General features: G+C 42.9%; 1 protein-coding gene across 1 annotated transcript; it reads left to right on the top strand.

Moving 5' to 3' along the window:
- The first annotated feature begins 17173 nt into the window (after positions 1-17173).
- On the top strand, positions 17174-22613 carry LOC124031801 (protein RCC2 homolog). Its single transcript, XM_046343477.1, has 11 exons — positions 17174-17394; positions 17864-18084; positions 18304-18397; positions 18623-18766; positions 18894-19114; positions 19232-19346; positions 19496-19662; positions 19952-20132; positions 20959-21137; positions 21284-21361; positions 21486-22613. Exons 2-11 carry the CDS (start codon positions 17878-17880, stop codon positions 21588-21590), a joined length of 1491 nt encoding a protein of 496 aa, XP_046199433.1. The 5' UTR covers positions 17174-17394; positions 17864-17877; the 3' UTR covers positions 21591-22613.
- The last annotated feature ends 894 nt before the right edge of the window (positions 22614-23507 follow it).

Genomic DNA, 23507 nt, shown 5'->3' with positions numbered 1-23507 from the left:
AAAAACATGCATATCATCCACACCTCATATTATAGAAACCAGCCTGATCATAACCAACACAGACTCAGAGGATAAATAAACTTTAGCAGCAAATAAAATACAATTTTATTTGTCACATACACATGGTTAGCAGATGTTAATGCGAGTGTAGCGAAATGCTTGTGCTTCTAGTTCCGACAATGCAGTAATAACCAACAAGTAATCTAGCTAACAATTACAAAACTACTACCTTATAGACACAAGTGTAAGGGGATAAAGAATATGTACATAAAGATATATGAATGAGTGATGGTACAGAGTGGCATAGGCAAGATACAGTAGATGGTATCGAGTACAGTATATACATATGAGATGAGTATGTAAACAAAGTGGCATAGTTAAAGTGGCTAGTGATACATGTATTACATAAAGATGCAGTAGATGATATAGAGTACAGTATATACTTATACATATGTGATGAATAATGTAGGGTATGTAAACATTATATTAGGTAGCATTGTTTAAAGTGGCTAGTGATATATTTTACATCATTTCCCATCATCTCCTTAGTTTTGCTGACGTTGAGTATGAGGTTATTTTCCTGACACCACACTCCGAGGGCCCTCACCTCCTCCCTGTAGGCCATCTCGTCGTTGTTGGTAATCAAGCCTACCACTGTTGTGTCGTCCGCAAACTTGATGATTGAGTTGGAGGCGTGCGTGGCCACGTAGTCGTTGGGTGAACAGGGAGTACAGGAGAGGGCTCAGAATGCACTCTTGTGGGGCCCCAATGTTGAGGATCAGCGGGGTGGAGATGTTGTTGCCTACCCTCACCACCTGGGGGTGGCCCGTCAGGAAGTCCAGTACTCAGTTGCACAGGGCGGGGTCGAGACCCCAGGGTCTCGAGCTTGATGACGAGCTTGGAGGGTACTATGGTGTTAAATGCCGAGCTGTAGTCGATGAACAGCATTCTCACATAAGTATTCCTCTTGTCCAGATGGGTTAGGGCAGTGTGCAGTGTGGTTGAGATTGCATCGTCTGTGGACCTATTTGGGCAGTAAGCAAATTGGAGTGGGTCTAGGGTGTCAGGTAGGGTGGAGGAGCAGCAGCAGTAGGAGGAGCAGCAATGTGTAGATAAAGTCCCAGAGAAGAAGAAGAGGAATCATGAGAGACTGCTATAAAGTCCCAGAGAAGAAGAGGAACCAAGAGAGACTGCTATAAAGTTCCAGAGAAGAAGAGGAACCAAGAGAGACTGCTATAAAGTCCCAGAGAAGAAGAGGAACCAAGAGAGACTGCTATAAAGTCCCAGAGAAGAAGAGGAACCAAGAGAGACTGCTATAAAGTCCCAGAGAAGAAGAAGAGGAATCAAGCGAGACTGCTATAAAGTCCCAGAGAAGAAGAAGAGGAATCATGAGAGACTGCTATAAAGTCCCAGAGAAGAAGATGAGGAATCATGAGAGACTGCTATAAAGTCCCAGAGAAGAAGAAGAGGAACCATGAGAGACTGCTATAAAGTCCCAGAGAAGAAGAAGAGGAACCATGAGAGACTGCTATAAAGTCCCAGAGAAGAAGAAGAGGAACCATGAGAGACTGCTATAAAGTCCCAGAGAAGAAGAAGAGGAACCATGAGAGACTGCTATAAGGTGCCAGAGAAGAAGAAGAGGAACCAAGAGAGACTGCTGACAAAACAACTAACTACTAAACACACAGCAAGGCAGTGCATTTAAACTAGCTGTGTACATATGCTCCTCAGTTTAGGATGAGTGTGTGTTTATTAACCCAACTGTAGGTGAATTAAACACTCATACCTTTTCAGTGGAGGCTGCTGAAGGGAGGACGTCTCATAATAATGACTGGAAGGGAAACCATGTGTTTGATGTTGTTGATAGCTTTCCACCTATTCCGCTCCAGCCATTACCACGTGCCAGTCCTCCCCAGTTAAGGTGCCACCAACCTCCTGTGGTTTGTAGAGTCAAGTGTTAGCATATTACACCATAGGGCTACTAGTAAAGTTGGACATGCATACTAAAATGCTGCTACAACCAAAACCTCTATTGGTTACAATTTGGGATTGAAAAGTGATGTGCATTTGACTTCATAATATGCTTCTCATATGATATTTGAGCCTACATAGTACTGCTATATTTTGAAAAAGACATAGCAACATACCATAGAGACCAGTGGAGGCTGCTGAGAGGGAGGACGACTCATAATATTGTCCGGAATGGAGAGAATGGAACGGTATCAAACACTCCATTCCAGCCATTACACTCCATTCCAGCCATTATTATGAGCCATCCTCCCCTCAGCAGCCTCCACTGATAGAGATGTACAGAGATTGCAATATTGTAACTGTCCCATTATGTTGTGTGCGAGCGCACAAGCAGTACCATTTTGAAGTAGTTAGCTGAAAGGGTACGTACAGCCACCTGTAGTGTGTTGTTTGAACAGGTATAAAGCCAAGATTGGCGATTTACTGCCACCTGCAGTTATGGAATGTTTGCTCACGAGTATAATTAATTGGTTGATCCCTCCTGATGACCCGGATGGAATTATGTGATCCTTCCTTAAACCATAGGAAGTTCTACCCAGTTGACTACTTCAAAATGGTGAAGTTCTCAATGGCGCTGCCCATGCTAAAACAGGCTTTTGGGCACTTGAGTCCTCAATACATGTCCATTCAACAAACAACAATGCTTACATTGGGTGTCATTAAATAATTGTAGCACCAAGTTATGTATAGTATCAAGGTCTGAATAACACATACAAAAAAATATAGAGATTGCAAAAGCAGCTGAGTATACAAAATAAGAGCCCTCCCTATCTTACTACTGCTGTGGGCCATGCAGGGTCTTGACTTTGGTCCCGCTGTCTGACTGCTCATCATAGCTCTCAAAATAAGAGCCCTCCCTATCTTACTACTGCTGTGGGCCATGCAGGGCCTTGACTTTGGTCCCGCTGTCTGACTGCTCATCATAGCTCTCAAACTCACTGCCGCTCCAGCTGTTGTTGGTGCCATGATGGTCCACTTGCCTCTGAACGTTCTCATAGATGCAATCTGACACACAACTGGGGAGACATTAATCACATACATTATTTTCTCGCACACATGCATCTGCAGATGCACACACACACACATGTATGCACACATGCGTGCACTTACACACACACATATGCACACGCACACACCACTGTATGAGTCCCCACCCTCCACAGGAGAGAGGAGGCTCTCACAGGGCACGTCATCATAGTTGACCTCTGGACGACTGGTCCTGAAAATTACGTCTGGACTGGTCATGTAGGGCAGGTCGGGCTATTCAGGATGTCATAGCGGCTGGTCGGATTGGTTGTGATGACGTCATCGGGGCCAGTGGGGCCAGGTGGGCTGTCTGTGCAGGCCATATCATCTGGACTTTGCAGGCCCTCCGGACTAGACACGTTTTCATTTTCAGAACTTGCTGCATCACCTGGACCTCCTACATCAAGCGTGGGGGAGGTTTCCCTGCAAGAGAGCAGTGCGTCATTCCAACCTTAGTTAATTGGTTTGAATGCATTCAGATCATAATAATAATAATAATATATGCCATTTAGCAGACGCTTTTATCCAAAGCGACTTACAGTCATGTGTGCATACATTAATTGGTTTGAATGCCATGCTCTACCAACTGAGCTACAGAAGGACAGGGGTCAGCAACAGGCGTTCTTTTGGGCCATTGTCAAAAAGTTGTTACATTTTGGTGATTTTAGTTTTTGGTAAAGCAAAGACTACAATTATCAGAAATTCAGGTAAAACATAGTTTAATTTAAGAAATTTAAGAGACGTGATCCTGTAATCAAGGTATGATATTATTGTTATTTTCAATACAATCAATCTCATTTCGGGCTCAGTTGTTGTCAATTTGCAATGTATAAATGATCAGAATTATCTTCAAGCCTCCAGACCATCTGCTCCGACAGAAATCGTCCCCCGGCTGAATCTAGTTGCCTACCCCTGAGTTAGAGCATGCTACATTGGACACTACTACCACTCCCCAGGGTTTTTAGCCATGGGTGATTAGCTAAGTAAAAAATAGTGACTAGCTAAGTAAACAGATACAAATTATGGGTTACAGGTCAAGAGAGGACTTTCAAGGTTACTACAAGATTACCAATGCAAGGTCAATCTGGTGTACAATCCCACTGGATTTTCCACTGCAATGGGTATCGTGGGAATTTCTACTCAGCATCAAGAGCACTTACAGACAGGAGACTGAAAATCAAAACTATCCCTACAGCCCTGAATAGTGTGGAGCGAATGAGCTTTGGGCCCCTCAGGTTTGAGAGAAAGCCTGTTTCCATGTGGAAAAGTCTGCCCTATCGCTGAAGAATAGGTTAATGGCCTGGTCAATATAGCATGGTCAATAAATGCACTCCTATTACAAAGGTGAAGGTGACAGCTGTCTCTTGCCCCTATAGGAAATCAAGTTGTATCTCTCCATATGTAGGTGTCATGTTTTGTCATTTATTATCTTGTCTTGTCCCTGTGCTTCCCATTCTATTCGTTTCCCTCTGCTGGTCTTATTAGGTTCTTTCCCCTTTCTATCCCTCTCTCTCCCCTCCCTCTCACTCTCTCGCTCTCTCTTCTCTCTATCGTTCCGTTCCTGCTCCCAGCTGTTCCTATTCCCCTAATCATCATTTAGTCTTCCCACACCTGTTCCCGATCCTTTTCCCTGATTAGAGTCCCTATTTCACTCCTTGTTTCCCGTACCTGCCCTGTCGGATCCTCATTTATAATTCACCGTGCTGTGTCTATGTTTTGCCCTGTCGTGTCGTGTTTCCCTCAGATGCTGCGTGGTGAGCAGGTGTCTGAGTCTGCTAGGTTCAAGTGCCTTCCCGAGGCAACCTGCAGTTTATTATCAAGTCTCCAGTCTGTTCTCGTCTTTACGAGTGAAATTGTTTATGCTTTATTTGTTTTGTAAAGTTTATTCTGGATTAAATACTCTGTTTTCGCCAAGTCGCTTTTGGGTCCTCATTCACCAGCATGACAGTAGGATCATAATTTGAACACTCCTTTGTTGCTGAGAATGATCCTGTACTGCAGGAAATGCAAACTTGTAGTGCATTTGAGTTTTAAAAAGGCTTCTAAAGTTTGTAATTTTCCACTGAAAATTCAGACTTGATTTGCCCTAACGAAAATTGTACCACCCCAACAAAAATATCCATCAATTATAATCCACTGAATAATTTGCATTTCCTGTTGCTGCTGAATTATTTTTCCTATTGCAGCACACTGGCTCAAATTAAGATCCTACATCTGTAGCTCTATAGTACTTGCATGTTTTGTATCTATATCAGGGAGTATTCCGTTTGCAAAGGGGTGTAATATGTCAAATATCCAATAATTGTCACACCCTGATCTGTTTCACCTGTGTTTGTGCTTGTCTCCACCCCCCTCTAGGTGTTGCCCATCTTCACATTATCCCCTGTGTATTTAGACCCGTGTTCTCTGTTTGTCTGTTGCCAGTTTGTTTTGTATTGTCAGGTCTTACCAGGGGGCTTTCCTTTCTTCCTTTTTGTCAAGTTCTGTTTCCTCGGTTCTGACTATTCTGCCTGCCCTGACCCCGAGCCTGCCTGCCGTCCTGTACCTGTTTGACTCTGACCTAATCACAAACCCCTGCCTGTCCTCAACCTGCCCTTTGCCTGTCCTGTGTATATACAAAAAAATAATCTGAGAACTGTACTAACCGCCTCCTGTGTCTGCATCTGGGTTATATCCTGAGGCGTGATAATAATGAGGTTGGCTACTTTACCCACCAAGAAAGACTATTGTTAATTCCCAATTTCACAAAGTTACTTCACAATAACAATGGTCAATTATTTTCTAAATGAAATTGGCAAGGCCGACATTGGGTATGATTTTGCTACACTGTGTAGGGTTGAGGTTGAGATGATAGTGACAGAGACAGGTTGCTTATACTAGAGGAGCTCAGGACTGTGGATCATGTAGGGCTGCTAGACTAGTCTGGGGTTTAGTAAACGTTTATGCAGTCGCAGAGTGAGCTCGGACACCACACTGAACCACTCCTTGGCTTAGGTGGCTCTGTACGGTGCTTGAACTGAACAAATAATGCACACGCTGCTGTGAGGAAACACACCACTGAGCTCACACACGCACGCAACTGGGATATCTCATACACTTTGCTCGCATGCATGCACGCACACACTCCCACATGACTGAGATCACACGTGTAACTGAGATTCTCATTGACATGCACACCAGTGGAGGCTGCTGAGGGGAGGACGGCTCATAATAATATCTGGAATGGAGTCAATGGAGTGGTATCAACAACATCAAAGGCATAGTTTACATGTGTTTGATACCATTCCATTGACTCCATTCCAGACATTATGAGCCATCGTCCCCTCAGCAGCCTCCACTGATGCACACGCACGGCTGAGAGACAGACCCCGCTGTGTTCTAAATGGGACTTGTAGCCTGTCATGTACTATTATATTTAAATAGATGTTTCCTGTTTTAGAGCAATTATTTGTCTGTACTTAATTGATACAGCTTTGATTTGTCTGCATTTGATTGATAAGGTATCCATTTCCATTCGTTTGATGAGGATCTGATTAGTCCTGGTTTGATTTGTTCAGTGTGATTCTGGGCTGGTGTCCCAGTTAGTGCTGATGTCGTGCTATATTCGTGATTGTGCTGCTTGTAAATTTGTATGATTGTAAAAGTAGGGGAGTGCCCAATGTGTGACACCACAGCCCTGCTGGAAGATGGTCACGAACCTGTCTGAGTGTCTATGCGGTCAGCCTTTTTTAAGACAGAGGTGTACTAGCACTCATTCACAGAACCTACAGGATATGGCATTGACAGACACAAGGCGAGATATTGGATAAACATAACAATGTGATCAAACAAAGTTTCGGACGGCATTGATGACACATTGCTTCAAAGTTAGCTGCTTAGCGATTGCGACACATTCCTCGGAGCTCCAGTATCAAATGTAATATCACTAGTAGTCTCCTTTATCAATGTTTATAACCCTGACAGTCATTCTGAATGCAGCTTGCGGGTGACTGAAAATTCCAACTGTTGGCTATCCTAACTCAACAGGAATTACACATCACTTTGTAAGGCAGCATAATGTGTCTTGATGTGGCATGTAAACAAAGAGTTTCAGGCCACTGTGTTAGCGTAAAACTAGGCCTCAAAATAAGGCCTCATGATATACACTACCGTTCAAAAGTTTGGGGTCACTTAGAAATGTCCTTGTTTTCCATGAAAACATACGTAAAATGAGTTGCAAAATGAATAGGAAATATAGTCAAGATGTTGATAAGGTTATAAATAATCCTTTCTTATTTAAATAATAACTGTGTCCTTCAGACTTTGCTTTCGACAAAGAATCCTCCATTTACAGCAATTACAGCCTAGCAGACCTTTGTCATTCTAGTAGGTAATCTGAAGAGATTTCACCCCATGCTTCCTGGAGCACCTCCCACAAGTTGGATTGGCTTGATGGGCACTTCTTACGTACCATACGGTCAAGCTGCTCCCACAACAGCTCAATAGTGTTGAGATCCGGTGACTGTGCTGGCCACTCCATTATAGACAGCATACCAGCTGACTGCTTCTTCCCTAAATAGTTCTTGCATAGTTTGGAGCTGAGCTTTTTGTCATTGTCCTGTTGTAGGAGGAAATTGGCTCCAATTAAGAATCGTCCACAGGGTATGGCATGGCATTGCAAAATGGAGTGATAGCCTTCCTTCTTCAAGATCCCTTTTACCCTGTACAAATCTTCCACTTTACCACCACTAAATCACCCTAAAACCATCACATTGCCTCCACCATGCTTGACAGATGGCGTCAAGCACTCCTCCAGCATCTTTTCATTTTTTCTGTGTCTCAAGAATGCTCTTCTTTGTGATCCAAACACTTCAAATTTAGATTTGTCTGTCTATACACTTTTTTCCAATCTTCCTCTGTCCAGTGCCTGTGTTCTTTTGCCCATCTTAATCTTTTATTTTTATTGGCCAGACTGAGATATGGCTTTTTCTTTGCAACTCTGCCTAGAAAGCCAGCATCCCCGAGTCGCCTCTTCACTGTTGACATTGAGACTGGTGTTTTGCGGGTACAATTTAATGAAGCTGCCAGTTGAGGACTTGTGAGGCATCTGTTTCTCAAACTAGACACTGTAATGTACTTGTCCTCTTGCTCAGTTGTGCACCGGGGCCTCCCACTCCTCTTTCTATTCTGGTTAGTGCCAGTTTGTGCTGTTCTGTGAAGGGAGTAGTACACAGCGTTGTGCAAGATCTTCAGTTTCTTGGCAATTTCTTTCATGGCATAGCCTTTATTTATCAGAACAAGAATAGACTGACGAGTTTCAGAAGAAAGTACTTTGTTTCTGGACATTTTTAGCCTGTAATCAGACCCACAAATGCTGATTCTCCAGATACTCAATTAATGTTCATTTCTCTACCATAAGCCGCTTCTCATTTTAGAGAATTTGGCAGTACGTCCAACTGGCCTCACAACCGCAGACCACGTGTATGGCATTGTGTGGGCGAGTGGTTTGCTGGTGCCCCATGGTGGCAGTGGAGTTATGGTATGGGCATGCCTAAGCTATAGACAACAGACACAATTACGTTTTATCAATGGCAATTTTAATGCACAGGATACCGTGATGAGATCCTGAGGCCCATTGTCGTGTCATTCATCTGCCACCCTCACCTTATGTTTCAGCATGATAATGCACGGCTCCATGTTGCAAGGATCTGTATACAATTCCTGGAAGCTGAAAATCCCAGTTCTTCTATGGCCTGCATACTCACCAGACATGTCACCCATTGAGCAAGTTTGGGATGCTCTGGATTTACGTGTACGACAGTGTGTTCCAGTTTCTGCCAATATCCAACAACTTTGTACAGCCATTGAAGAGGAGTGGGACAACAGTCCACAGGCCACAATCAACAGCCAGCTCAATGCGAAGGAGATGTGTCATGCTGCAAAGGAAAATGGTGGTCACACCAGATACTGACTGGCTTTTAGTATCTATCTTAAGGTATCTGTGACCGGGCCTCCTGGGTGGCACAGTGGTTAAGGGCCACCAGAGACTCTGGGTTCGCGCCCAGGCTCTGTCGTAACCGGCCGCGACCGGGAGGTCCGTGGGGCGATGCACAATTGGTATAGCGTCGTCCGGGTTAGGGAGGGATTGGCCGGTAGGGATATCCTTGTCTCATCGCGCACTAGTGACTTGTGTGGCGGGCCGGGCGCAGTGCACGCTAACCAAGGTTGCCAGGTGCACAGTGTTTCCTCCGACACATTGGTTATGCTGGCTTCCGGTTTGGATTTGTGCTGTGTTAAGAAGCAGTGCGGTTTTGTTGCGTTGTGTATCGGAGAACGCATGACTTTCAACCTTCGTCTCTCCCGAGCCCGTACGGGAGTTGTAGCAATGAGACAAGACAGTAGCTACTAACAATTGGATACCACGAAATTGGGGAGAAAAAAGGGGGTAAAAAATAATAATATTAAATCAAATTAAAATAAAGGTATCTGTGACCAACAGATTCATATCTGTCTTCCCAGTCATATGAAATCCATGGATTAGGGCATAATGAATGTATTTCAATTTGACTTCCATATATGATCTGTAACTAACTAAAATCTTCGAAATCGTTCCATTTATATTTTTGTTCAGTATAGTTAGTTTAGTTTCACCTGACCGGTAACTTAGCAAGTAGAGTAGGGAACTATGGAACATTCAGCGATGTGAGGTTATGAGGTCAAATCCCGTTGAAGGCACATTATTTCAATTTTGTTTTACGTGAAACCAAACTTTCTGCACTGTTGTTAAATTGTTTTATTTTATTTAGTATAGTATAAGCTTATATGTTAAGCATCATAAATAATGCCATAGATTCCTTTTTTAAAATAGTAAACTTGAAAGCAAAAAAGTGAAGAATGATGTAAACCTGGTATTCCAACTGATTATAGTCTACTATTGCCAACGATTTACCGCAGCACAATGGAGTTTTGATGAAAACAGTGGAGAATTTAAAAAATATATCTGATAATCACAACCTACTATTTATTGCTGACCAGCAAATGTCACTCATGTGAATTGTGTACAGATAATGAAGCTCTGAGTAATTAACCATTTTCCAGCACAGTTTGGTGAAAGCCCCGAAACCTTCAGAAATCCTCAGGTTCACATCACTAGTGGAAACACACCAATAGTTGGAAAATGCACATATTGTCTTTCTGCAGATTTTAGAATATGGGTATGAAAATGTGTCGCCAATTGGATGGAAACCTAGCTATTGCCACTAGCAAATGCAGTCATGGATGGTAACTCTACAATTCACTCGAAAATGCAATGAACACTAGGAAACTATATTGGAGGTGTGGCTTAGTCGGGGCATAGCTTTCAGTTAGTTATTTTTGGCCACCCGTGAGTGGAAGTGTTGTATCAGTTTAAGTGGTCTATCATTATGTTAATACACTGACAAAGTGTAACAGTGTCAGCACTAAGCACAGTGTTAATTTAACGCTGAAAAGTGTGGACCCATATACACACTGGCCCAGTCTTAAATTTAACACTTTTAGTGTTGATTCAACACTGTAGAATTTTCTGTGTGAACAACTCCCTCACATACTCTGTAATAGTTTTGACACTTCATCTCTCTCAACCTCAAAACTACTCTGTTTTCATCTGAGGCTGTAGAGGCTACATGTACAGTACAAACACAAACACAAATAATAATAACTTTATTTGTATGGTGATTTTTAATATAAGTAACAAAGTGCTTCCAAAAAATAAAGAAAATAATAAAAAGTACGAACAAATAAACAAAAACAAGAGGAAAGAGAAATTAAGAAAAAAAACATGATTAATTAAAATCATACATTGAAATCATACATTAAAAGCGTGTCTCCAGCAAGGATATAAAAAGAGGCACTGAATCTGAAAGAAAGTGACATTTGCTGACCATTCCAAAGTCTAACCCAAATGGCAAATTCCCAGTCTCCTTTAGGTCTCAACCTAGACTTTGGAATGGTCAACAGTGCCCTGCCAGAGGATCTCAGGCTGCGTTTTGGCTCGTGGGGATATAAACGATCTGAGATATAGGATGGTGCTAAACCAAGCCTAGTCTTAAACGTGATTAATACCATTTTAAAATCTATTCTAAAAGTGACTGGTAGCCAGTGTAGAGAAGCTAAAATAGGTGTGATATGGTTTCATTTCCTGGTGCCTTGGGGTTCTATGTATATCGAGCTGTAGCGTTCTGAACTTACTGTGGACGATGGAGTGATTTCTGACTGAGACAGCAAATGAAAACGTTGTATACGTTTCTCTAGATCAATGACTGAGATAAAAATACTTGACTTTAGATATATTTCTTAGATGATAAAAGCAGGACTGGACAACCGTCTTTACATGCAGCTCACGGTTTAGGTCAGGGTCAAAGAAGACACCAAGGTTTTTGGCCGTATGATTTACATTTGTGGACAATTGACAAAGGTTATCTACAATCTGAGTTATAGCATGGTGGGGGCCAAATACAACAACCTCAGATCTTTTTTTAATCATTGAGCTGGAGAAAATTGTCAGACCACATTTGATGTCATCAAGACACTTGAGATGGATAGCTACGCTAGCTTGGTCACTGGGTCTGATTGGTTAATAGAGCTGCGTGTCATCAGTATAGCAGTGAACCTGAATGTTATGATTGCAGATGATACAGTATCACCAAGGGGAAGCATATACAGTTGAAGTTGGAAGTTTACATACACCTTAGACAAATACATTTCAACTCAGTTTTTCACCATTTCTGACATTTAATCCCAGTAAAAATTCCCTGTCTTAGGTCAGTTAGGATCACCACTTTATTTTAAGAATGTGAAATGTTAGAATAATAGTAGAGTGAAAGATTTATTTCAGCTTTTATTTCTTTCATCACATTCACAGTGGGTCAGAAGTGTACATTGCCTTTAAATTGTTTAACTTGGGTCAAATGTTTTGGGTAGCCTTCCACAAGCTTCCCACATTTTCTATGGGATTGATGCCAGGGCTTTGCGATGGCCACTCCCAATACCTTGACTTTGTTGTCCTTAAGCCATTTTGCCACAACTTTTGAAGTGTGCTTGGGGTCATTGTCCAAATGGAAGACCCATTTGTAACCAGTCTTTAACTTCCTGACTGATGTCTTGAGATGTTGCTTCAATATATCCACATAATTTTCCGTCCTCATGCTGCCATCTATTTTGTGAAGTGCACCAGTCCCTCCTGCAGCAAAGCACCCCCACAACATGTTGCTGCCACCCCCATGCTTCATGGTTGGGAGGGTGTTCTTCAGCTTGCATGCCTCTACCTTTATCCTCCAAACATAAAGATGGTCATTATGGCCAAACAGTTCTATTTTTGTTTCATCAGACCAGGGGACATTTCTCCAAAAAGTATGATCTTTGTCCCCATGTGCAGTTGCAAACCGTAGTCTGGCTTTTTTATGGTTTTGGAGCAGTGGCTTCTTCCTTGCTGAGCGGCATTTCAGGTTATGTCAATATAGGACTTGTTTTACTGTGGTTTCCTCCAGCATCTTCACAGGGTCCTTTGCTGTTGTTCTGGGACTGATTTGCACTTTTCGCATCAAAGTACGTTAATCTATAGGAGACAGAACGCATCTCCTTCCTGAGCGGTATGATGGCTGCGTGGTCCCATGGTGTTTATACTTGCATACTATTGTTTGTCTAGGCTGATTTCTTTTTATTTTCCCATTATGTCAAGCTAAGACGCACTGAGTTTGAAGGTAGGCCTTGAAATACATCCATCCATACATCCAATTGACTCAAATTATGTCAATTATCCTATCAGAAGCTTCTAAAGCAAAGACATCATTTTCTGGAATTTTCCAAGCTGTTTAAAGGCACAGTCAACTTAGTGTAAACTACCCATGGAATTGTGATACAGTGAATTATAAGTGAAATAATCTGTAAACAATTGTTGGAAAAATTGTGTCGTGCAGAACGTAGATGTCCTAACCGACTTGCCAAAACAATAGTTTGTTAACAAGAAATTTGTGGAGTGGTTGAAAAACTAGTTTTAATGACTCCAACCTAAGTGTATGTAAACTTCTGACTTCAACTGTACAGGGGAAAAAAGATGGGGCCCAGAATTTACCCCTGAGGGACACGATAGTGAATAGGTGCTGGGGACGATACTGAACCACCCACGCTCACTGAAAAACGTCTGCCACATATACATGACCTGAACCAGTCGAGAGAAACGCTGGAGATTCCCAACCACCTCTCCAGCTGGTCAACAAGGATGTTATGATCAATTGTGACAAACGCGGCAACTAAAATAGAGAATGAATCGGTAGCCAACAGAAGGTCATTAATGACTTTCAAGAAAGCAGTTTCCGTGCTGTGAAGTGTGGGGAAGCCCGACTGGAATATTTCAAATACGTTTTTCATACTCAAATTAGCTACCAATTGCTTGAAAACAACAGTTCATTGCATCCTTGCAGTTGATTGTTCTGCCATAAGATACCTGAGTGTGTTACATTCCTCAGAAGTATATGGCAGATCCAGACATGCAGTACAGACTGAGTCAACAACATCGTGAGATGGCCAAGGCAGTCAGAGACCTTAAACACAACTAACACAGGATGACTAGCCGCTCAGGCATAAAATATCATATATACTCTTACAATCAAAATGGCTCCCAACACGGTGGACCTTTTCATTCTAAAGACACACCTACAGTTTGACTTACTAACTAGGGCCTTGAGCTCGCCTACAGCACCAGGTCCGGTCTAGTAGGGCTTTCTCACTGACAACAGACAATTGACTTGTGAACCCTCTCAATCACGTGTGAATGTCAAAAACAAGACTACATGGTGAGGCAGCAGCAATGATTCCACCGGTGGAATTAGGGTGACCACATCTAAAATGCCCAAATGCAGGACAAGGGAAATATTCTGTGGGACATTCGCGGAACAGGGGACAGAATACATTTTTGGGGCAGGTTAATGGATCACGTTCAAATGGTGTCATAGTTCTGCTGTATGAAGGTCACTGCCTGTTAAAAGGGCAACCCTTAGTTGCTACATCAATTTTTGGACTTATAAATGAATGATATGTACCCATTGATTCGTGTAAATGCCTCATGAGCATATTTCAGCTGTCGTACCCCATCAAAAACCAAAATATAACTTGTTTGATTGACTCCAATGTTTGTGAACAAACTACATGTAAACAACCTAAAAACATGATTAAAACCTTTGACATCATGGATGGTCAGCCCTTGCACTCATAGCGTAGTGGATGGATTCGAGAGTGGTTGCATTTCTCAAGCCCCATCCCTCAGCTTTTTACTGAAACTGTGGCGGGGAGGATACTTTGTTAATGTTTCAGTTAAGGATTGCTGCTTTAAACACCTTTAATAGAGTCATAGTGTTATTATACGGTGCAATCCTCTAGTGAGTGAGTTACTTTTGTGCTGTTAATATCAAGCAAAGTTGAGAAAAAAATTCTTAGTATTTGCAAACAAAAATGATGATATTGAAGGCAAAACATAAACACAAAGGTATTGATAGCAAAACTAAATATTGCAAGGAGTTTCTTTCAAAATGTGAGAACAAATGAACGTATATGGATGCCCCAAAAATAGTTTCCAGTGATTTCTTTTGTATGATAACGCAATGAAATAAAACATCTTTGGTTATGTTACCCTGGCCTTTGCTTTTGCTGCCTTTTCTTTCAAGTTGCAAGTTTTGGCACATTCCAACAACATAGTACCCTGTATCCCACTGCTGGTTTGCCTCTGAAGCTAAAACAGGGTAGGTCCTGGTTGGTCCCTAGATGGGACACTAGATTTAGGTGAAATGTACATATGAAACTTCACACACGTCCGATAACCACGTGTCTGATTCGTGAAGAACCCCCCCCACCCCCCCCAAAAAAATGTATACGGGCTCTCTCTTTCTCTCTGAACAGTCAAAGGGAGTTAACTTCAGGCATTTGAAGACCCTCTGCAGTATTGCAGAATTATGTTTTCCCTCTTTGTTATCTACATCCATTTCAGAATGCACATCTCCTCGCAATTGGTTGCTCTGTAAGACAATCAAATGCATCAGGTCACTCTCCTGAAATCTGGAGGTCACCCCCCACCACACCACAGGAGGTTGGTGGCACTTTAATTGGGCAGAACAGGCTCATGGGAATGGTTTCCATGTGTTTGATGCCATTCCATTCACACCATTCCAGCCATTATTATGAGCCATTCTCCTCTCCACTCACTAGTGGGGTCGAGGCTCTATTGCAATGTGATGATGCAGAGTGTAATGGACAGACACAGACAATGAGGTCTCACCACCTTGTTCTCGGTAAAGACAGTTTTAGCTTCATGAACTTAGTGCAACTCAGCTTACCCTATCATACAAATCTAAGGCTGTTTTGCCCCCCAATTTGTTTTTACATTGTCTACAATGTATAGCTCCAAATATGTTTCCAACGATCATGTCAGTCTATTTGACCTTCAGGCATTCTGAATTTCAGAGTGGTTACCTAAGCCCCATCCCTAAGCGTACTAGCTTAGCAAACAAAGTGGAAGGGTCAGGCTGTTGAAATGAACACTTTCAAGTATGTAATTCACTGACATTTAGCAATGAGCTCCAGTCAAAGATGACCTCTTTCATCTGTAGCTCTAGCCTAGATAATACAAAAATGTGCTTTTGGATGGTATGCACATCCCCGTCACAAGAGGGCGACATGATAATTTGGTCGCTTCATGGGTTGTAGTTTTCTTGACATTTTCCAAGTCCCATGTATTTCTATTTTGTAGTACCCGCCAGGCCGGCATGTCACGTCTCCGCACATATTCACATTTGAACAAAAAAGACAGACGACAAAAGGGGGAGGGCTCATAGCGATAAAGCAGGCCATCAAACAAAAGACTTGTAGGCCAGACATCCACAGCAAACGAATCCCAGGTAAACATTGAAACATATACTGAACAAAAATATAAAACGCAACATGCAACAATTTCAAATATTTACAGTTACAGTTCATACATTCATTAGGCCCTAATCTCTGGATTTCACATGACTGAGAATACAGATATGCATCTGTTGGTCACAGATACCTTTAAAAAAAAGTTAGCGGTGTGGATCAGAAAACCAATCAGTATCTGGTGTGACCACCATTTGCTTCATGCATGCAGTGCATGCTACACATCTCCTTCGCATAGAGTTGATAAGGCTGTTGATTGTGGGCTGTGAAATGTTGTCCCAGTCCTCTTCAATGTCTGTGCCAAGTTGCTGGATATTGGCGGGAACTGGAACACGCTGTCGTACACCTCGATCCAGAGCATCCCAAACTTGCTCAATGGGTGGTGATGTCTGGGACATTGGGAACTGGGACATTTTCAGTTTCCAGTAATTGTGTACAGATCCTTGCGAAATGGGGCCATGCATTATGCTGAAACATGAGGTGAGGGCGGCGGATGAATGGCACGACAATGGGCCTCAGGATCTCGTCACGATACCTCTGTGCATTCAAATTGCCATCAATAAAATGCAATTGTGTTCGTTGTCCGTAGTTTACGCCTACCCATACCATAACCCCACCACCACCATGGGGCACTCTGTTCACAACGTTGACACCAGCAAACCGCTCGCCCACACGATGCCATACACATGGTCTGTGGTTGTGATTTTGGAGGCGGCTTAAATAAACATTACATTTTCTGGAAACAGCTCTGGTGGACATTCTTGCAGTCAGCATGATTTTGCATGCTCACACAAAACTTGAGACATCTGTGCCGTTGTATTGTGTGACAAAACGGCACATTTCAGAGTGGCCTATTATTGTCCCCGGTACAAGGTGCACCTATGTAATGATCATGCTGTTTAACCAGCTTCTTGATATGCCACGCCTGTCAGGTGGATGTATTATTTTGGAAAAAGAGAAATGTTCACCTACAGGGATGTAAACAAGTTTGTGCCATGTCTGGGGTATTTTATTTCAGCTCATGAAACATGGAACCAACACTTTACATGTTGCGTTTATATTTTCGCTCAGTGTATATGTTACAACTTTTATCACAAGCTGTAACGTATACATAAGGGAGAGTTATGGCTTTTTGCATTATCCAACTGTAGTTAATTATAAATGTAGGCAGTACTCACGTGGTTTCATGAGCCGGAGACTGCAGATTCTTTTGTTCAAAAAAATCCATCAAAAAAAAAACGAGGAAGACGGACAGACACGAGAGAATCAGGAAATCCTTCTGCAGACGTTAATTAGTCACCGAATTAGAAGTCAAATAATCGGAACTCAAGAGGTTTAGCAACTTTTAGTTGGAGAAAGCGAAAGTTTTTCATCGGTGTATTAGCTAGCTAACGTTAGTTAACGTTACCCAAGGTTTGTGTCTTTGTTGAGATATCCATAGCTCACACTAGCTGGCCTTAGTTAGTGACGTTAGCTGGCTAGCTAAATTAGCTAGCTAACTAATTCATTTTTTTATCCAGTGAAACCGTGCACTGTGTAGCTATTTTCGTATTTTACCGTAGTTGTCTGTTGTTCAGTAGGTAATAGCCTCAGATTATGTTAGCACAAAGACAAATAAATGCGGACAACTGAGTGCTACAATTCATTACTAGCGCGAGTTGCTATGTTAATCGTGCCTAAGGTGGCTTTCTAACTTGTGTGTACTTGGACTTGAATTTAACGTGTAAATGACAAGCCATTTTACGCATAGGTTTCCTTTGACTGTTGACCTGTCTTTCCTCTCAAGAGCATTGCGTTGTCAGCAATTCAGCAATAATAGTTTGGTTTCGGTTGTATTGATATCGAAATGCATGTCTGTGTTTTCACCCCCACTTTAATACAGATATTTTGACAAACATGCCACGCAAGAAGGTAACAGAAGTCTCAGGGAATGGTGGGATCAAGAGGAAGAGGGCAGGAGGCAAAAAGAAGGAACGGGAGTTCAGCAGTGATGATGAGTTTGACGATTATGAAGAGCAGGAGAACACAAAGAAACCTGGCAAGCCTGCTACAAAGTCAGGCCTTCAACCAGTCACTGTCGCGGACGATATCAAGGAAAAAATAGTAAGTCCTCCTGACCTGCATGAGGTTGTCGAACATTGTTCAGATTAATCAAGGGAGCGGGTTTGTGATGTGACTATATAGAATTGTGGTTAATGTGAATGGAGAATGTAACAACATGTTATTAGTCACTTGTAAATCAAGGGTGCTTATGCAGTGCTAGAACAAAACATCAGGAGAAACGTTAAGATAAAGCTGATCCCTGTATTGTCATTTCTATAGAAACTTGACTTACCTAAAGTCAAAGGTCAACTGCTCATTTTCGGCGCCACCAACTGGGATCTCATCGGAAGGAAAGAGGTGCCAAAAGCACAAGGTATAACCCTGCTCAGTCCTGTACATTGTTGTATGCAATACTGTACTTGGTTGTTCCTCAATAGCACTCGTGCTACCAACTTTGAAAGTCGTTTTTCCTGTCTTTCTACTGAAAATCTTGAAGCAATCCTCATAATTGACTGCAGTATTGAACTGTTCCTGTTTCTTATCAAATCAAACTTTAAAGTGCATTTACGTTAAAATTGTGATGTGTGGGGTCTCGCAGCGGCCTTCAGGAACCTAGGCCAGAACTTGTGGGGTCCTCACCGCTACGGCAGCATGAGTGACGTGCAGGTCAGCAGTGTGGTGTCTGGGCCCTGTGCTGCCCACAGCCTCCTAATCACCACTGAGGGCAAGCTCTGGAGCTGGGGTAGGAATGCTATACTGTAATAGCTCATAGTTTGTACTTGTATGTATATGTTTCATAGATGTAATCATTCTAGCTTGTTTGAGTCCAGGAGAAAGGATCAATATTGACTTCTTTCTCCCTTTGTCAGGTCGAAATGAAAAGGGTCAGCTGGGTCACGGGGACACCAAGCGCCTGGAGGCCCCAAAGCTGATTGAGGCCCTCGCAGACGAAGTGGTAGTGGCTGCAGCCTGTGGACGCAACCACACCCTGGCATTGACAGAGGGTGGCACCGCCTACTCGTTTGGAGAGAACAAACTGGGCCAGCTGGGTCAGGGCAACCAAACAGATGCAGTCCTCAGTCCGGCCCTGGTAAGCAACATAAACCTCATTATTCATCAGCCTAATTATTGTGGCTGATTTATTATAGGTTTAATATGGCCACATGCTGAGCCTGTGCTTATGAAAGCTTCTCCTTTCCCCTCTCAGATCCAGTACAATGGGCAGCCCTTGGTCAAGGTGGCGTGTGGGGCAGAGTTCAGCATGGTGGTGGACTGCAAAGGAAACCTCTACTCGTTCGGGTGCCCAGAGTATGGCCAGCTAGGTATGTATGCAACTAACGAGCAGGACTGGACAGATTTAAAATGTTAAAATGTTTTTCTAATGACACATTTTAAAGATTCACAATGACCCCTTCAAAAATCTTTCTAGATCAAACACTGGCATTGCACTTATTTTTGTTTTGGGTCGCAGGACACAACTCTGACGGCAAGTTCATTGCCCGCGCCCAGCGCATCGAGTTTGACTGTGAGACCATTGCACGCCGCGTGGCCATTTTCATCGAGAAGAGTAAGGACGGCCAGGTGACGCCTGTACCTAACGTGGTGGTCCGAGACGTCGCCTGCGGAGGCAATCACACGGTGAGGAGGGAAGACCAGGACGCATATTCAGCTTGGAGAACGATCAGTTTGGCCTTTTTTTAGATCATAATGAATAAAATGACATGTACATGGTGGACCTGATTCTAGATCAGCGCTCCTACTCTGAGACACTTTATAAATACAGGCTCTGATCCCTATTGTCACAAATACCCTTGAGCCAGAAATGTGCATTTTAGAAATAGAAATCAAGCAATGATATAGAGCTTTATGTCTCGCAATAGTGTTTGTGTATATTAGTGATGTTAGCGCAAGGTGTGTGTGTTTCCAGCTGATATTGGACTCCCAGAAGCGGGTGTTTTCCTGGGGCTTTGGTGGTTATGGACGGCTGGGTCACACGGAGCAGAAGGACGAGATGGTGCCCAGACTGGTGAAGCTTTTCGACTTCCCTGGGCGTGGGGCATCCCAAATCTACACCGGCTATCAGTGCTCCTTCGCTATAAATGAGATGGGTATGAGACACAATGCTTAACCCCTTGAATGTCGCACTGATGAGTAAATCGTTTTAGAATAATTTTATTTATTACCCCTGTTATCAATTTATACAACTTTAAACCAAGAATACTACCGTTACTTCCCCACGTCTGTTGCTCTACCTGATATACACTCTGTACAAAACATGTGTCTTTCCATGACAGACTGACCAGGTGAAAGCTGCTATCTCTTATTGATGTCACCTGTTAAATCCACTTTAACCCGTGTAGATGATGGGGAGGTCTGGTTAAAGAAGGATTTTTAAGCCTTGAGAAAATAGAGATGCGGATTGTGTTTGTGTGCCATTCAGAGGGTGAATGGGCAAGAAAACAAGTGCAGTTGGAACGGTATGGTACGGGTCTGGTAGTAGGTGCCAGGCGCACCGGTTTGAGTGTGTCAAGAACTACAATGCTGCTGGGTTTTTCACGCTCAACTGTTTCTCGTGTGTGTCAAGAATGGTCCACTACCCAAAGGACATCTAGCCAACTTGACACAACTGTGGGAAGCATTGGGGTCAACATGGGCCAGCAGCCCTGTGGAACGCTTTCAATACCTTTTAGAGTCCATGCCCCAACGAACTGAGGCTGTTCTGAGGGCAAAAGGTGGTGCAGGTCAATATTAGGAAGGTTCTCTTAATGTTTTGTACACTGAGTGTATATTGTAGTGATTTTCAAGGGGTGTGCCAACTGATTTTGAACCTTACATCTGTCAGTCTAAACAATATAGCCATAACGCCAAAGAGTTGTACAAATTTTACAGGTGTTTTTTGATCAGGAAGCTACAATATTAACATTTTGTGTGCAGGAGGGCTGTTTTTCTGGGGGGTCACCAATACCTCACGGGAGTCTACCATGTACCCCAAGGCCGTGCAGGACCTGTGTGGCTGGAAGGTCCGCAGTCTGGCGTGCGGGAAAAGCAGTATAGTTATCGCTGCAGACGACAGTACCATCAGCTGGGGACCCTCCCCCACCTTTGGAGAACTGGTAAGTTTTAGTTGGTGTATTTATAAAGCAGACTTCTCGCACCCAAAGTGCTGTAGCATTATAGAAATGTACTTGTGTGCTCAAGAGACTGCTGAATTGGCACACCTGTTCCGGCTTCACCTCTTATGACATGGGTTTTGTTACAGGGATATGGAGACAACAAGGCCAAGTCCTCCACTACTGCTCAGGAGGTGAAGACCCTGGATGGAGTTTACACTGAACAGGTGTGGAGCAGCAACAGAGAATGAAAACAGTGATGAATTTGAATTCCCACTTATGTATTCTGAAGATGGGAACTGCATTTAGGTACATGTTCACTCTGAAACTTTTTGTTGTTTGTGGTTGCAGGTGGTGATGGGATACGCACACTGCCTGGTCATCGCCAGACAGGATACTCCACAGGAACAAGACAAGCTCAAGAAGCTGCCAGAGTACAACCCACGCACGCTCTGATAGGGCACTGTCCAGTTGCCTCTTTTTTTTCTTATTTTTTTAACTCCAGAGACAACTGATTCTCTCCAGAATGCACCCGCCCTTTAGGTCACCTTTGTAAGTCATGATGGATGGCTGGGGAGGGTGGGCTCCCATGAATATGTATGCATACACTTTGAATAACAAGTCGGGTCTAGGCCATAGATTGAGGTTAAATGAACAAAAATGTGCCACAACTAAGACTGAAAGAAATCTACTCTGGGCAGAATACATCCTGCTCACAACGCCTGTCAGATTTCTACAGCTGGATAGAGGAACTCTACCACTCAACTCTCCCAAGCACATTATTCCTCTCTGGCTTCTACTCCTACCCCAAAACCCATGCAACTCCACTGAAGCGTTCACTATATTTTCATGAAGTTTTTTTTTTGCTGTTGTTATTATCCTTCTGTTGAACTGATCAATGTCCTCTCCCTCACCATAACAGGTGCTACATCAGTCCTTCATTGGGCAGATTCATTTCCAAGTGAGGGATCACTTCAAGACCAACACTTCATGCCTTTTGAAATTGTCGTTTGGGGGTATGGAGTAAATGTGTTTGTTCCCAAAGACAAATTGCGGAATTTAGTTTAATTTGTTCATGAAGTCCGTGGCAGTATTACTCTTTGTCAGGTCGATCTGTATGTATTGTCAAAACACAATGGGCATCTGAGACATTTGTGCCACCAAGTTGCTCTCCAGCCATTGACTTGTGTTTCATTCCTTGGTTTCTCTTCACTTGTATGATTAAATGTTGGTGTTGGGGATGCGCAACTGTCCCTCTAAGGCCAGTGTCTGCTTGTTGTCATTCCTGGTGTTTTTTTTTTTTTTCTCAGTGACTCCTTTTTAGCCTGGGAAACCAGCTGTGGACACTGCAGTCTTGGGAATGAAAACCAGCATGAATGTGATTTTGGGAGGACTTGAGTTGTGTGCCTCTGTTTTAGTGTGAAACTACACTTTCTGCACTGCTGTTAAAATTCTTTTTCATAAACTGTGTTGAGCATCCTAAATAATCCCATAGATTATATTTGAAGGGGGGGGGGGCATGATGTATGACGCTAACCTGGTATTCCAAATGATGTATTGGCTACTAAAGCCACAACTTACTGCTGTGCCATGGAGTTTTGATGAAAACAGTGGAGGGGAAAAATCTGAATCAAATGCTACTATTTATACTGCCCTTGAATTGTGTACAGAAAATGAAGCTCTGAGTAATAGTCTGTTTTTCTGGCACAATTTGGTGATAGCGCAGATGCCTTCAGAAAGCCTTGGTTTCCCCATTTACTAGTGGAAACACCACTGGTAGGAAAATGCAGATTTAATTTGTCTGTAGATCTCTCAATTACAGTAATCTAGGCGTGAGCAAAAAAAAAGCATTGTTGTACAGTGCATTCGGAAAGTATTCAGACCCCTTTTTCCACATTTTGGTAAATTTGTATTAAAATTAATTCAAATTATCCCCCCCCCTGCAATCTACACGCACATAATGACAAGGCAAATGCAGGTTGACATTATTGCACATTTTATTATAAAAAATAAAATCACAAGTATTCAGATCCTTTACCGAGTACTTTGTTGAAGCACCTTTGGCAGCAATTACAGCCTCGGGTCTTCTTGGGAATGACGCCACAAGCTTGGCACACCTGTATTTGGGGAGTTTCTCCCATTCTTCTCTGCAGATCCTCATGCTCTTTCAGGTTGGATGGGGAGTGTCGCTGCACAGCTATTTTCAGGTATCCAGAGATGTTCGATCGGGTTCAAGTCTGGGCTCTGGCTGGGCCACTCAAGGACATTCAGAGACTTGTCCCAAAGCCACCTCTGTGTTGTTTTGGCTGTGTGCTTGGGGTCATTCTTCTGTTGGAAGGAAACTTTCACCCCAGTCGGAGGTCCTGAGCGCTT

This window comes from Oncorhynchus gorbuscha, linkage group LG03, assembly GCF_021184085.1.
Source record: "Oncorhynchus gorbuscha isolate QuinsamMale2020 ecotype Even-year linkage group LG03, OgorEven_v1.0, whole genome shotgun sequence".
In the NCBI taxonomy this organism is placed as follows: Eukaryota; Metazoa; Chordata; class Actinopteri; order Salmoniformes; family Salmonidae; genus Oncorhynchus; species Oncorhynchus gorbuscha.
This window is presented reverse-complemented; position numbering and strand designations above follow the sequence as displayed.

What these genes read in the sequence shown, in the direction of transcription:
- LOC124031801 (XM_046343477.1), top strand. Translation starts at nt 17,878, where the DNA reads ATGCCACGCAAGAAGGTAACAGAAGTCTCAGGGAATGGTGGGATCAAG. An exon ending in ACGATATCAAGGAAAAAATA is followed by an intron (nt 18,085 to 18,303) that starts GTAAGTCCTCCT and finishes TCATTTCTATAG; the next exon opens with AAACTTGACTTACCTAAAGT. An exon ending in ATGGAGTTTACACTGAACAG is followed by an intron (nt 21,362 to 21,485) that starts GTGTGGAGCAGC and finishes TTGTGGTTGCAG; the next exon opens with GTGGTGATGGGATACGCACA.